The following is a 16,803-nucleotide window of genomic DNA, read 5'->3' on the forward strand; positions in this document are numbered from 1 at the left end:
CAATTCAATTCAATTTTATTTATATAGTGTCAATAACAATACAAATCGTCTCAAGACGCTTTACAAAAACCCGACCTGAAACCCCCAGAGCAAGCCTGAAGGCGACGGTGGCAAGGAAAAACTCCCTTTTAACAGGAAGAAACCTTGAGCAGAACCCAGCTCATATGGAGGGACCCATCTGCCTAAGGCCAGCCGGGTACAGACAGAAGAAAGAGAGAAGAGAACAGCAAGATAAACATACATCTGTCATAGATACACATATCTGACTAAAGCATACATGTGGAATCTTATGATATAAACTGATGATGTTACATGACAGTTTGAAAATAAATAACTAAAGAAGAAACAAATCTAAACTAGAATCAACTTATGAAATGATTACTTTATTTCCTCAATGATTCCCGTGTTTATTAAAAAATATCTTTTTTTCAAATGTGCAAAAAACAGTAGTCCAGAGTGTCATAATTTAAATATTGTGTATGGCTGGGATAGGCTCCAGCAGACCCCCACAACCCTTAACAGGAATAAGCGGGTACAGAAAATGAATGAATGAATGAATGAATGTATGTAGATTTTTTGTTTTGTTCTTCGACTTTTTTATTGTTTATTTTACTTTATGGAAGCTACCAGGGTTCAGATCTAATCTGAGCTTTGTCTCTAAAATAAAGAAGAACTTAACGTGTGAGAGACTTCCTGCTTGTTCCAAAACCTGGATCATGTCCCCAAGCCAACAACCAACTGTTCATGGTTCTGATCCAGCGGTAGGTAGAGATCCATTAGAGACAGCAGCTGGTACAATATTCTACTGACCACATGATGGCGCTGCTTATTTACAGACAGACAAACTGAGATCAGATCTCTGCTGTGGCTGGGGACATATGTGGAGACACATTTTATTTAATACCAGGCGTCAACACGGGTACCAAAAGATGGACATGTGAGATCGGATTAATCATATCAGATGTTCATGCAAGTTCAGAGCACAAAATTATCTTTGAACAAAGCTGTTAATAACAAACTGTTGGAAGGGCACCGCGAACAACCTTATCATAAAAAAGTAAGCTGCCGGGTCAGTTGTTTCTTTGGAAGTTAACATATACATTAGTGACGTTATCACAAATCATATCAGTCCAATCCATATCAACATTTCGGTCTTGAGAAGGATTTATAGCCTCTATTTCAGGAGAAAAACACAGTAAAACAAAACCTTTCATGATCCGGTCAAAGGGCATTATTTAGTTGTGGATGTATTTAAAGGACGGAGCAGCCTCCTCATTGATACTGCATCACTCACCTGACGCCTGAATATCGCTGCCGCACATTTGACTGCCAGGTAAGACACCTGCCATTGTTCTTTCTCCTTCTTAGAATTTAAGTTATTGGCTGCTGGGGAACTGCCTCTAATTTCTTCTCATGTGCTGCTACTGTAAAGATTTCTATTGCTATTGACGCTATATAAATACTTTTTAATAAAATCCACTGTCTGCTCTGTGATTCTGTTTCCCACCAGACATTAAGCAACGTCATTATTCTCTATCCTCGCCATCATCATCATCATCATCATCATCATCTTCATCATGAAGGCTCTCCTGATTCTGTCTGTTTTGCTCGCTGGTGTTCTAGCGGCCACGGCTGCAGCAGGTCAGAGCATTTCTTTTCACTTGTACAGATTCAGTTGGTTAACCTCTTAAGCCCTAAGACACTGGGAGGTGAAGCTGGCCTAACTAAAGAGACAAACCCAAAATAAATCAGGAATAGCTCCAGAACTATCAGGTCTATATTCATGACCCTGGTCTCTATGGATAGGTCAGACTTCAGAGAATGAATTCCTAGTGTTAGAAACATTGTGGCTGTCACTATGTCTGATTAACTAGTGATAAACGAGAGGAGAAATTTAAAATGTCTTCTCGATTAGATAGTAGAAAACATCCGGATAGCAATGACACCATGCACAGATTGAGATTCCACTGAACTCATTCAGCAACCCTGTGACTAGAACTTACCAGGAGTTTATAAAAATACCTCAAAGCAAACATATTCTAGAAAGGTTTTTGTAAAAATAGAACCAGACAGAGTCTCCATTTGGATAAAACCAAAGTACCCAAAGTGTGCCACATTGGGTTTTACCTCTTGAAAGTGAATCTGGCTACAAGAGGCAATGTACACACAATTCAACCTTTGGACATTTTCTTTAGCTTGTACATCGTCAAATTCTACAATTGCGGACATTATAGAATCCACAAAAATGTTGATATTTCCTCCATATAGCTGTTGTTCACACACGTGACTCCCAAGGGAGGCGAGTCATTAAAGAATTTACATCAGTGTGAAGCTAATGTGCAGTACACTGTAGCTATATTGTAATTGTTGTATGTACTACCACCATTAGCCCACTAGATGGAGACAAAGGACCACATATGGCGTTGCAGCTCAGGGATTCAGTCAGGCAAGACACCATGTGGTACATAGCTGATTGAGAATTGTGTGGATAGTCTCAAAAGGACCATAAAAGGGAGTAAAATCAATATCAGTGGCATTTGTTGTCAACTGTTTTAGGATTTGATGAAATAATGAGAAACTATGACTCACCCTGACCTGCACATTTTACCAAGACAGTTGGGTTAGACACACACAGGCCTTACGCTCTCTCTGAATTAATTAAAAGCATAATAATAGTAATAATAATAATATTCTCTTAGTTGGAGCTGCTGAAGCTGCACCACAGGAGCTGCATGAGGACAACCAGTGTAAGTTGAGTTCACAGTGATTTGACTTTTTGAACAGACTGTAACCGAATTCCCCTTATTTTAATTCATTGTATATAATCTGACACTTACCATCTGCCCCTTGGTGCTCTACAGTCAGTAGCAGGCTTTTGGCAGCCATTTCCAAAATGGCTGCTTTGATGGATTTTCCATTGCTAATTTTGAAAAGGTCACATTAAGAATGGCATTGATGTTGTTTCTGATATTAGCATACGAATATTTACTTTATTGGACCAAACTCTGATTACGTCATAGTTCATGCATTCTGTTGTAGTAAATTCATGTTGAAAAGTTGTCTATGATCGAGAAGGTATATATGGTAATTTCATTTATTTAAAAGATTAAAATGTCATCTTAAAATGTACATTAATAGAATGTATAGATATTTATGTGATTTTCCACCTAATGTTGCAGAGGTTTGCTTGGTAATGATTGTCTTTTGTTGTCCTCAATTTTTACTGTCATAAGTAAATGACAATCAGACTGTTTGAACTGTTTTTTTTCCCCCCCCTCCGTTTGTGTCTCAGTGGTAGAAAAGGAAGCTGCAGATTTTGTTCCTGAAGGTAAAAACAAACATATTCCCACTGCACGAGGAAGTGTACACACAGTTAAAACTTTGGACATTTTATTTAGCTTGTACATCATCAAATTCTACAATTGTGCACATTATAGAATCCATAAAAATGTTGATATTTCCTCCATGTACCTGTTGTTCACACATGTAACTCCTGAGTGAAATGAGTCAGTACAGAATGACAAAGCTAACTTGCAGTACAAGGTGGCTATATTGTAATTGTTATATGTAGTACCACCCCTAGCCCACTAGATAGAGGCAAAGGACCACATATGGCATTGCAGCTCAGGGATTCAGTCAGGCAAGACACCATGTGGTGCATAGCTGATTGAGAAATGGGTGGATAGTTTCAAAAGGACCATAAAAGGGAGTAAAAACAGTATCAGTGGCATTTGTTGTCAGTTGTTTTGGGATTTGATGAAATATTGAGAAATTCGCCCTGACCTGCACTTTTTACCAAGACAGCTGGGTTAGACACACACAGACTCATACCATCTCTCTGAATGAGTTAAAAGCACAATAATAATAATAATAATAATAATCGGAATAATCAGAATAATAACAACAATGCTACTACTAATAATATTCTCTTAGTTGCAGCTGCTGAAGCTGCACCACAGGAGCTGCAGGAGGACAACCTATGTAAGTTGAGTTCACAGCGCTTTGGCTTTTTGAACAGACTGTAACTGAACTCCAGTTATATTAGTTTGTTGTATAAACTTTGACACTTACATCTGCTCCCTGGTGCTCTACAGTCAGTAGCAGGCTTTTGGTGGCCATTTCCAAAATGGCTGCTTTGATGGATTTTCCATTACTAATTTTGAAAAGGTCACATTGATCGCAGGTCGCATTGATATTGTTTCTGATATTAGCATATGAATATTTACTTTATTGGATCAACCTCTAATTACTTCATAGTTTATATATTATGTTGTAGTAAATTCACGTTGAAAAGTTGTCTAAGATAGAGAAGGTATATATGGTAATTTAATTGAACAGATTATTTAAAAGATTAAAATGTCATCTTAAAATACACATTTATAGAATTTATAGATGTTTATGTGACTGATGATTATGTGATTTCTCTACCTAATGTTACAGAGGTTTACTTGGTAATCGTTGTCTTTTGTTGTCCTCAATTTTCACAGACATAATTAAATGACTATCAGACTGTTTGAACTGGGTTTTTTTTTCTCTGTCTGTGTCTCAGTGGTAGAAAAGGAAGCTGCAGATTTTGTTCCTGAAGGTAAAAACATATTGTGACTTGTTATATCCTCCATATCAGTGTAAAGAATATGATTATAATGTGACTTGTTTCTTCTCATTTTAGCAAAAGAGTCTGCTGGAGAGTTTTCTGCTGGAGAGGTGGCCTCATCACCCCAAGGTTTATTGTCTTAGATGAAACCCTGGATATTACGTTTTTGTATTCAATCTATTCACATTAAATTAATCTATTTTCTGGTCCTCTCTCTGCTCTACAGGACGGTTCTTCTCGTGTCCCTCTGGTTGGGTGAGATACAAGAGCGACTGCTATCAGTTTGTGGCCTCCAGCACATCCTGGACCAATGCTGTGGTGATTTACATTTGTTACTCAAAGAAATACTTTCAGCTTTTACAGTGTGTACAATACATTTTGTCATATTAACACAACATTTGTGTGTCTCCCTCCAAGGCCAACTGTGCCAGTTACGGGGCCTCCTTGGCTTCTGCCCATGACCTGTTTGATTACAGTTTCCTGCAAGACCTCACCAGTAGATCGGGATATACTACAGCCTGGATGGGAGGATTCTACTTCCAGGTTATTAAATCACACCCGTCTTTCAGAATTTTCTACATTTCTGCATAAAAATTATTTAAAACATTAGCAGCTTTGCACACAATGCTGAAAGCAGACAAAGAGAACCCAATCAAACGAACGTAACGACCATATCTTTGGACGGTGGGCAGAAATGTTGTTTGTGGAGAGCAGTGTCTTTGTCCTTCAAACAGAAGGTTCTGAACAGATGTCTTTGATTTGGTTTCCAGGTCCACTCAATTTTGCACCTCACAGATATGTAATATTGGCTCATTTTCTTGAAATATAAAATGTGAATTGTTTAATTTGTTTTTTAATGGGTTGTTTTTGTCTACTTTTGGGACTTCACTGTACATTACCAGCACATCTGACTGTCTGTAATAAATCATATAAGCACTGATGAACACATGTCTAATTAACATCTGCTTTTTATGTCCAGACCTGGAGATGGTTGGACCAGAGTTCCTTCAGCTACTCCAACTGGCATTCACAATCCTCTGTCAGTAGTCGCCAGTGTATCTACCTTAATGCCAGAGGTAAGACAAAACTTTTCTATTGTATATGTGTTATTTATTTATTTATTTAACCTGAGGTGACTAATCGTAGGGATGCTTGCAGCATATCAAAAGCCTGAACATAAAACATAGTAATAAATAATTTGCTTGAATTTTTGCTTTGCACAAGAGACATATTAGTAATAAAATCCCTTTTATATGGACACAATAGATAATTAAAATGTAATACTTTAGCAAAGTTTTATTTTATCTGTTGATTTTGACACAATCAGAACTGAATTTATTCATAAAACCATTTTGCTGTTTGCTTTGTAAATTACTTTCCAAATGTAATTCAGCATATTATTATTTAGATATAAATAAATAAATACTTTTCTAAGAATATTTGCAGCGAGAAAAGGGTTAAAAATTTGTCAGCTGGCGGTTAAACAAGAACCAAGATTCCTAAAGTTGAAATGCATGATTTTCTTTTATCACGGTTAAAGAAAAGTAATTTATGTAGTGACATACTGTATTCATATTTTAAAATGAATATTTACTTTAACCTATTATTACTTCAGCCAAACTCAACCCATCGTTCCAACTTTCTCAACTCACCAACGCCAAATATATAGTGGAATCTTTACATATTAATGCGTTTCTGTTCAACCTAATTATTGTCTATAGCCGTCCTCAGTTTCCACCAAAACAATTAAAAGACTAATCATAACCTATAGAATATATTTGCTAATTCAGAGAAGACATTCAGAGACACAAACATCAGTTTTTTGGTCCATCTTTGCCTGAACAAGGACAGAAAATATTTCTTCCACCAAAAGACAAAATAAAATGAGAGGAGAAGAATCCAACAGATGTTTGAAATGATTTGGATTTTGTTCAAACGTCCCATAAGAACTTTAGGTTTTATTTTTCATTTCATATGTCAGACTTAATGCGTCGACCTTTTCTCTTGCAGCGGGCTGGTCCAATAATGTATGCACTACTTCATATCCGTATATCTGCGTGAGGAAAACAGACTGCTAAACCATCAAACATCAAGACGCGGTCGTGTCGACTCATCTTAACTCTTCACAATCACTGGAATATGATGCTTTATGTTTTGAGTGTATTTTGAGATTTTAGGAGACAGGATGGGACTCTCCTACCAACAGTGTCTGAGACTGAGAACTGTTGGTGATTGATGCTGTTTATGTCCAATTACGGTTTCTACCTTTTTTGATGCTACTTTCCTATGAAATCAGACTTATAAAAAGCCAAAGGCTGAACAATTATTGTCTTTTTCTTTTTTTTGATACACGTGTTTTACAGAAACAAAAATAAAATACATGTCATGAACAAATAATGTTTTGTGTACTCTACTTTGTGAAAAATGTGGAATATGTTCAGCTCCTTGTCACTTTGCTTAATGGAGTTCAGCTTCAGTTTTAGAGATTTTACCAACATTCATTCTCTAAACTACCATTCACCTATTGTTGTATATGGATATTTTAACCATTCATGATCCAATGTGGCAAAAACCATGTCAGTAACAAGCAGCTAACACTCTACACTATGGTAAACAAATCAGTAAGTGATCACTTAACACCAGTGGTGAGCCATCAGGGCCTGCAAAGCCTTCTCTGCTGACCTTTATCAAAATCACTGGTTTACATTTTAATATTTTCCCATTAATCTCATTAAATTATTCCCAGTATCCAGCTGCGGTGATTCCTGTAGTGTAACTTTGCATTAGAGCTTTTATCCAATCATATTTCAGCCATCATGTGTTGCCAGAGTCAACGAAATCTGCCTGGGCCTTCACAATTAAAACTGCAGGCTGAAGCTTGAAACACATTGTAATGACACTGTTCCTTTAACCAGTCACAATCAGTTCAAGTTCGTATTCTTCGGCCTTCTCTGTGATCTACGGTGGCGTCAGCGTTTTCATGTCCTGCTCCGTTTAACCCAAGCTAACGGTTCATGTTCAACTGTTGCGAGATGCACAAGCAAATCGTCCCCGTCAATGTTTTGAGAGCTATTTGTTAAACCTATGATGGAGGAAGGAGGAGATGGCGGGAGCCTATCTCAGCTGTCATCGGGCGAGAGGCGGGGTACACCCTGGACAGGTCTCCAGTCTATCACAGGGCTAACACAGAGAGACAGACAACCATTCACACTCACACTCATACCTACGGCCAATTTAGAATCACCAGTTAACCTAACCAGCATGTCTTTGGACGGTGGGAGGAAGCTGGAGTACCTGGAGAGAAGCCACGCAGACACTGGGAGAACATACAAACTCCACAGTCATCCAGATCATGGTATATCCAAAAAAGGTTCAAAAAAGGCAACTGGACTTGTAGAGTTTTTTGAAAAGATGTTTCACCACTCATCTGAGTAGCACGAGCCCGAGTAGCCCTAGAACTGAAGAAGCTACTCGGATGAGTGGTGAAACGTCTTTTCAAAAAACTCTTCAAGTCCAGTTGCCATTTTTGAACCTTTTTTGGATAGAACCCAGAACCTTGACAGAACCAAGTTAATGACATCCAGAGAAACTAAGTGATTAGATAATGCATCTCTGAGATGTTCAGGGCCTGATACAATGACTTCTGTTTAGTCTGAGTTTAAGAGTAGGAAATTACAGGTCATCCTTTAAGTCTTGGAGTTTAAGCAGCTGATCAATTTCATCTGGTTTCATGGATAAATATAGCTGGGTGTCATCTGCATAGCAGTGGACATTTATGCAGTGTTTCCTAAAAATATCATTAATATCATTATTATTACTTTATGACAAAGGCAAAGATGGACTGAAAAACATTTGTGTCTCTGTGTTTTTTGCTGTTTTGGTAAATATAAACTATGATTATATTTATTTAAATGGTTGTGAAAACTGGGCTTGACAAAAGATAATGATTATCAAGTGATACTAATATTAAATAATTGAATGCACATTTTAAGATGACATTTTAACCTTTTAATTTGACAGTTTAATTACACACAATAAAAAATGTGACAGACAACACAGACTGCATCGTGAAATGCATTACAGTAAATATTGAGGTAAACGACCACATATACCTGCTGGATCATGCACGATCCACAACTCTTCAACATGATTGTTCTCTAACATAATGTAATTATAGTTTCATTCAATATCAGTGAAATATCAGTAACAACACAAATCATATTCCTCAAGTCAACTTTTCAAAACTAACAAAGATTTTTAATGCAAAAAAATGGAAAATCTGTGAAAGCCAGAGTGCAAAAAGCTACTGGCTGAAGTATCAAAATGTATATGGCAATTTTAGGCAGTTTAATTTCATTCACGTTTCACTGAAACATTCAGACACTGAACTCTACAGCTACAGTTGTGTTACATTCACAATTGCTGTACTGAAAATACACATGTGCATTTCAGTGATTTGGGTGAAACAGGTTTAAACATGACATTAAAAACGACGATGAAGTAAAAACAGCAGCTTTGGTATCATGTGAACAAAATGAGCAAATACTTTGCACATGTTGTGAAGACTAACAGTTCACACTCTGCTGACAGACAAAAGGGAAGTGCATGCTGCAGCCGTGATTAGACCAGCCCTTGGAATCTGAAAAAAATAAAGTAAAATAAAGAAGTATAAATCTACAGTATACTTATTTAAACAGAAATATTACACTTGTGTATTTGTTTATTCAGGAAAATTAGTCAATATTACATATCAGCGACGTGCAAAGGTAAGTGCAAGTTAATTTCAAAACCAGATTATCTGTATATGTGCATGTGTACATGCTTGTTAATATCGTAGACTGATAAATATGGACAACACGTTGCCAATTCCTTGCATTGGCCAAACTGACGCTATTTCCCCGAGGGAAAGGCGGCGCCATCTTGCAGCTTTGGAGCTAAAACGAAACTTATCCAAACATTTGACACTTGAATATGGATCAGCATTATAGTTACTACCTAAAATAGAAGAAACCATCCTTGAAATAAATGTATTTGATGTGTACTTAGTTTGTCCCAAGTCCCACCCACTAACATGGAGAGGGTGGAGCTTATGACCTATGCTGCTTCCAGACACCAGGGGGAGCTCTACTTGCTTTGGCTTCACTTTAGCGAAGCAGTTCTGGTGTCCGTCTTTATACAGTCTATTACTATGGTTAATCTTCAGTATTTATTATTCTTACCTTGAGTGTTGAGCTGCAGGCACTGGTAAAAGTTGGTGCTAGCGGTCGTATCCCAGTTGTCATAGTCAAACAAGGAGCCATCTTCCCATCTCCACACCCCCTGGAAGAAGTTTCAATTACAATCGTTTTTGGTTTTTTTTTACACTTCATGTAGTATTAAAAGGAAAATATATGACTCAAATAAAAAAAAACACTATCAACCAATCAACCTTCACCACTATCAATATGTTTTACACCAAATATAATGGCAGAATCTAAATATCATTTGTCTCCGGGCCATTTTGTTGTGATCAAATTCAACTCCACAGCGCTCAGATGACAGTGTCTGACTACATCGCCATTGCTCTTCAGAAAGCCGGCCCAAATGATTTGACTGACCCGGCAGAACTTAGACGGAGCACAATGAATTCTGTGGGCGGGGTAAATCCCCGCTGGCTAATTCACCACAGGTGCAAGCTCGACAACTCGTTTAAGAAAATAAGCGTCCGAGACACCATGACAAGAAAATGTGAATCTTAAAAGCGTTCAAAAAGGGCGTCACAGTCACATATTCTATTCGTTAAATGTTTGAACAAACCTGGAAGTAGTAACCGCCGATCCAGGCGACGGAGTGGCCCCCAGTCTGGACCAAACGCTGGAGGAAGGTGTACTCCCAGACGTTGTGGACTGAGGCCAGGTTGCTCCCGTAGCTGGCACAGAAACTCTGCAGAAGATGAAGAGAAAACAGAGAAGACAATAATGTTCTTAGGTGTCCAGTTCGTGGTTTATCTTAAATAAAGCGGAAACAAAGACATCCGGATGTGTTGGGTTTCTTGAAGACGTTTCATCAAGGTCTTCAGCTCTAAAAGGCTGTTGTGGGGAACCACAGGATCTAAACAGTTTTCTCAAACTACAGGTGAGTATCTGGTTGTTAACAGACTCTAGTCATGTGAGCATCTGATGGACAACACCTGCATATGTTCCTGTTTGAACCTCAACTACCCCACCAGTCTGTTAGAACTGAAGATTTGGATGAAAGGCCTTCAAGAAACCTTCCAAAAACCTTCAAGGTGTTTTTGGACAAGAGCTCCAGTCTATTTCTTTCGCTTTCTTTTTTGTAATTACCTCAGCGTTTCCCCAGGTGTCAGGATTGTTGGATAAGTAGTAGCAGTTACCACGGTGACTAATCCAGCCGGCAAGGCAGAACCCGAATCGAGCTGGAAGATTTAGGAAAACATTCCTGAGATTACCGGGACTGTTGATTTTAATGTTTTTTAACTTGTGATTTTCCGTGGATTTGATTCAGAAACGTTTCTTTTTCTAACCTTGAGGCAGAAGAGTGGGTCCGTCAGCAGCATCATCAGCAACAGCATCTGACTCTGTGAAACCCAATGACATCCGTTTAGCTGTAAGCAGCTGATTATTGAGGGACATTGGTTCCCTCGCAAACAAATCAAACCAACAACAACAACAATGCCGGTTAATGAGAAATTAAGATTTCATTGTGACACATAATAACAAATTAACAATTATTGGAATATTGAAAAATATATATTTGCCAGTGACCTGGTTCTGGTGCAGGTTTGTCTGTTTGTTGCACAATGGCAGCTTCAACTGGAGAAGAAAAAAAGAAAATATAACACATGCAGTACAGCTTGAAAGTATCTACATCCTTCAGAATTTTTTACATTTCTGCATAAAAATGACTCAAAACAGACGGACTGAGAACAAATGGAGAAGATTTAAGACGACTTTTAGGACAGGTCGACTGTGTCAAAGATCAGAAAGTGGCTCATGCAGCATGACAACTCATACGAGCCCAAGAACACGAGCGGTTCTACAAGAGAAAGAAGAACAAGATGAATGTTTAGGAACGGCCAAGTCAAAGTCCTGACCTTTATCCAATAGAAATGTTGTGGAAGGACCTGAAGCAAGCAGTTGATGTGAGGAAACCCACCAACATCTCAGAACTGAAGTGGTTCTGTTCTGATGAATGGGCTAAAATTCTTCCAAGCTGCTGTAGACGACTGATCAGCAGTTGCCGGAAACGTTTAGTTACGGGTAACTGCTGTACAGTGTCGCCAAAGCCAGATAACTGATAATTCTCAGGAAATCCTCTGATGTTTTGAGTTGTTTTTTCTTTGCACAAATGTAGAAAAATTCTCAAAGAAACACTTCATTGATCTTGAATACATCAGTATTTTGTCTCACCACTTGCAGCCCTGATGGACAGAGCGGCACAGAGGACGAGACACAGAATCATCACAGTCTTCATGGTGAGAGATAATGAACTGGAGAGAGAGAGAAGCAGAATTTCTACATCAGTGTCCGCAATAAATTCACTCCACTCGTCATGTAAAGTGAGTGTTACTTACAGAGCCAAGCAGCAGTCAAGTGTCTGTGATGAATTCTTCTGTTTCCAGGCGATGCAGTGAAGACAGGTGGGGATGTGCTCTTTTTATATTCACCTTAACAATAATAATAAAAAAAAAAAGTGGACTTTGCCTTGTGTGTCAACATTAACTGGAGAAGGAAGTGTTTCAGACACTGTTTCCTGTTAATCTGACTAAACGCTTTTTTTTACGACCTTTTTGCTTTCGGAAAACTGTTTCTGTTTCTTGCTCAGACAAAGACTGACTGAAAAATCATTTGTGTGCTTGTGATTGTGCAACTGGAAGGCACAACAAAGTTAAAACAAAAGAAAAAAATGTCGTATAAATGAGAGATAAACTGAATAAGAAGAGGAAATATTTGACTGTGAGGTGCAGTGTTATTACTATTATTATTACCAGAAGAAACTGTGGAGACAAACAATCGAAATTCATTCATTCATTCATTCATTCATCTTCTGTAACAGCTTGTTCCTGTGAAGGGTCGCGGGTGGGCGTCCCTGAGGGTGTGAGACAGGGTACACCCTGGACAGGTCTCCAGTCCATCTCAGGGCTATCAAAGAGAGACAGACAACCATTCACACTCACACCTACGACCAATTTAGAATCACCAATGAACCTAACCAGCATGTCTTTGGACGGTGGAAGGAAGCTGGAGAACCTGGAGAGAACCCACGCAGACACAGGGAGAACATGCAAACTCCACACAGAAAGGCCCAGTCGGCCGATGGATTCGAACCCGGGACCTTCTCGCTATGAGGCATCAATGCTAACCACCTTGGTTAGCAAGGGTTGGCCACTGGACTTGTTGCCCTTTTTTGACCTGGATGACTGAGAACCTTCACAGAAGGAAGTGAATAAAAAAAAAAAAAGAAAAGTCTTTTTCTTCTGTTTCGGTGACGTTCTGATCCAAGCTGTCGTCTCTCCACTTCCTCCATGAAGGCCAACACTTTGCCAGATACAGATAAAATATTTTATCTATTTTGTTCTTTGTCTTCGAGATAATTCTTCTTACCAGGTACAGTTTGTGTTTTAGAGCCTTTGACTGACTCGTGTTTTGCTCCTAAATTATCTTCATAAACTATTACAACTTGTTATTGTAGTGGGTTGGTGCTTGATATGAGAACCAGCACAACTTGAACCTTGAACCGGATGAGCTCCTCTTTTATCTCTTTGAATTTTAAAAACAGAAAATGACCAAACGTAATTTATTGTTTTACTGTCAGTCTTATTGCACAGCGCAGCCTGTGTCAGTGGTGCTTCCTGTAAAGTCACAACCATTGTTCTAACTGCTGTTCATATTTTCTTTGCGTCAACATTAATCTACTTGTTTTTAGTCTGAAAGCACCAGTTTTCAAGATTTTTCACCGAGCACCTGCGTGTCCAGATAAGAACGAAACACTGAAATACTGTTTCTCATGAGTGACAAACAGTGCAGGCCAGTAAAATAAGTCAAAAATCTGGATCATTAATAAAAATAAATAGACCAAGATGACAAAATGCCATACTCTCAACTCTCAGGGAAGTACAAATCAAATTTTCCTCTTCTAATACTTATTTTAAGTACATATTTCTTGTTACTCTGATTCAGAACAACATCACATCATCTGTTTTATTCACTTCACCGGTTGGTGGTCTTAATGTTGTGGCTGATCCGTGCCCTTTACTGCCTTTATCAATGCTCTAGTTTTATTAATCCGAGAACGTGGCACGCTGTAATAAAAATGTACCACGTACAAGTTTCTTTTTCAAGCATCTGATGGAATGCAAACACATCAAACATGCAACGGCATGATCTGCACCCTGTCAGCCCCCCCGTCCGGTCGCCTCTTTATTTGGTAATAGCTGTCAAACATTTACACGGATGGATCATTGCATCAAAGACGGTAACATCAAGGAAACAGGTCCAATAACTGCAAGAGGTTGTAATGTGTCTGATTCAAAATGAGATAAACTTCTGCAGGGATGTAAGAGAGACTTCCTTCTGGAAAACCAGTTATTCATTTACTTATCTTCAGGAAATCCGAATCGCGTAGGTGTAGAAGGAATAATGTATTTGCTGTACACTAAAGAGGACATCTACGTTCATTTTGCAGTCACCAAGTTTGATGCACAGCTCACCAACCAAAAAGTAATATTCTCCAAATTTGTATGTTTGCTGGAAAATCCTGTTTTGTGTCAATCACTCAAAAATAAGACCCCTTCAAATGACGTCTTCTTGAAATTTGATGATATAATGTAAGTTTTAACTGCATTAAACCTAGTTGCAGATACACAAATACATAAATAACTGAAATGTGAGCACCCCAGTCAGACGGGTGTCTCTGCAGACCCATCGTGGACAAATATGTACAAAAAAGAAATATGATGTATCAAATATGACTCGGCTGAGATAAAATAAAAATAAAAGGAAAACAACAAAGGCAAAGTCTTGCTTGGTCATCCACACAACTGGAAGAGCAGCTGTGTTAATTTAATTTAATTTAATTTAATTTAATTTAATTTAATTTAACAGTCTTCCCATCATTAAGAGTCGCCAGGAATATTCAATAAATAAATAAAATATTTTTTATAGTAAATCTACTACTACTAATGACAGTTCTACCAAGTGCATTAACCTTTATCGATTATTTTTTTCCTTTTTCTCATAAAGATTTTTTATAAAAATATTATTATTAGTAGTAGTAGTAGTAGTAATAGCAGCAGTAGTATTAAATATTTTCTTCATAATTTGTGAACGTAAACGTAAATTGTTCTTTTTATCCACTTCCGGTCACCGGTGACGCGAGTAGATAAAAGAGAACTAAATCTCCGAGTGGGCGGGACCTTAAAGGTTCTAGACTCTGATTCGCTACAGTGTAAATCTGTCTGATTTCCGCGCCTCTCATTGGTTCATTCTTACTTCCGGTTGAGGAAAGCGTCGAACACCGTTAATCAAGTCCGTTCCTTGGCAAACAGCGTACAGCTCCACAAAATTAACCTTAATCACACGACAAGAGAGATGAATTGTATTTGATTTAAAAATCTACCGGCTGCGCACCAGCCGGAGAACGCTCAAAATGTAACCGTCAAGACATTTCACAAGAGTAGAGGCCCTTATTTTGAAAGTTTTCACCGGATGTGGCGTTTCTGTGAGCGTTAGCTTGATGCTAACAGGTTGCCGTGATACTCCTACAGCAGGGATGAGCAGTGATAAATAGCACGCAGTGTAGATAAACTAATCTTTAACTATATTTAAACGTTTGCCTTAAATTAGCCTTATTTTTTTTAATCGTTTTTAGCGGATAACCCGGGAACTATCAGAAGAGAGATGTGTCCGTGATGCTTTTTCACGTATGAGCGGCTGTCATCTTGTTTTAAAAAAAAAAAAGAAATATATATATATATATATTTATATATTTTTCTATTTTCTGCTGTTTGTTTTATTTTTCGTCCCTGTCCTGTGGGGAGCTCTTTAAAGGACGGATGGTGCTGTGATATATATCCCGTCTTCCTCAAACTAGTTAGATAGCGGTGACACGATAACACGGAGACACCGACTGCTCTGGTAAGAGAGGATTAACGTTTTAACCTGATGCTAGCTACCTAGCCTAGCAGCTAACTACTGTATGTAAGGCTTTATGTTTAGTTTATTTATTTACCCAAGCATTGTCGACTCAAGGCAGCACTGCACTGCAACGGATAAACTGGAACATTTGATGTTTTTTTATGCAGGAAGATGAAATGTATTCAGTGAACGCATCTATTTCCTTAATCATATACTTATATAAAGCAAAAAAAAAAGAATAATGTTTTTATTTGATATACTTGCTATACACGTACATGTATACGAACGTATCTGCCTCCTTCAGAATTTTCTCCAGTCATGCATAAAAATGACTCAAAGCGTCAGCGCTGACGTGAACAACAGCATTAACATCTACTGGATGTTTCCGGTAACTGCTGACCAGTCGTCTACGGCAGCTTGGAGGAATTTTAGCCCAGAACCTCTTCAGTTCTGAGATGTTGGTGGGTTTCCTCACATGAACTGCTTGCTTCAGGTCCTTCCACAACATTTCTATTGGATTAAGGTCAGGACTTTGACTTGGCCGTTCCTGAACATTCATCTTGTTCTCCTTTAACCGTTCTCTTTTGTAGAACCGCTTGTGTTCTTGGGGTTGTTGTCTTCCTGCATGAGCCAGTTTCTCCTCACATCCAGCTCATGGACGGATGTCCTGACATTTTCACTGGTATAATTCAGAATTCATTGGTCCATCGATGATGCAGCAGCAGAGCAGGCCCAAACAAGGACATCACCACCGATGAGGTTCCGATGCTGGAATGCAGTGATGTTTCATCTCCAAACATGACGCCTCTCATTTAAACCAAACTATTCTACTTTGGTCTCATCTGTCCACTTGTCCCAGTAGTCTTCTGGCTTGCCCACACGTGGTTAATCAAACTGCAGACGGGCAGAAGTGTTCTTTCTGCAGATCTGTCTACATCTGTATGTCTTTGCCCGTCACACCATGGTTGTTCAGTGGATTCATCAACATTAACATCAGCCAATGAGAGAGAGGCCTTTAGCTGCTTAGAAGTTCCCCTGGGTTCCTTGGGGACCTCTCAGACTATTATGGAGTGA

At 38.5% G+C, this 16,803-nt stretch overlaps 1 protein-coding gene across 1 annotated transcript; it reads right to left on the reverse strand.

The window, feature by feature from the left end:
- Nucleotides 1–8,945: 8,945 nt before the first annotated feature.
- LOC311507440 (snaclec 3-like) lies at nucleotides 8,946–12,067 on the reverse strand (the record flags this gene model as incomplete). The annotated part of the gene is made up of 6 exons (XM_084571770.1): nucleotides 8,946–9,233; nucleotides 9,814–9,913; nucleotides 10,391–10,516; nucleotides 10,918–11,032; nucleotides 11,352–11,406; nucleotides 12,004–12,067. 6 exons carry the CDS (start codon nucleotides 12,065–12,067, stop codon nucleotides 9,160–9,162), a joined length of 534 nt encoding a protein of 177 aa, XP_084427896.1. The 3' UTR covers nucleotides 8,946–9,159.
- Nucleotides 12,068–16,803: the final 4,736 nt, after the last annotated feature.

Source organism: Chelon labrosus (genome assembly GCF_963514085.1).
Source record: "Chelon labrosus genome assembly, chromosome: 2".
Classification (NCBI taxonomy): Eukaryota; Metazoa; Chordata; class Actinopteri; order Mugiliformes; family Mugilidae; genus Chelon; species Chelon labrosus.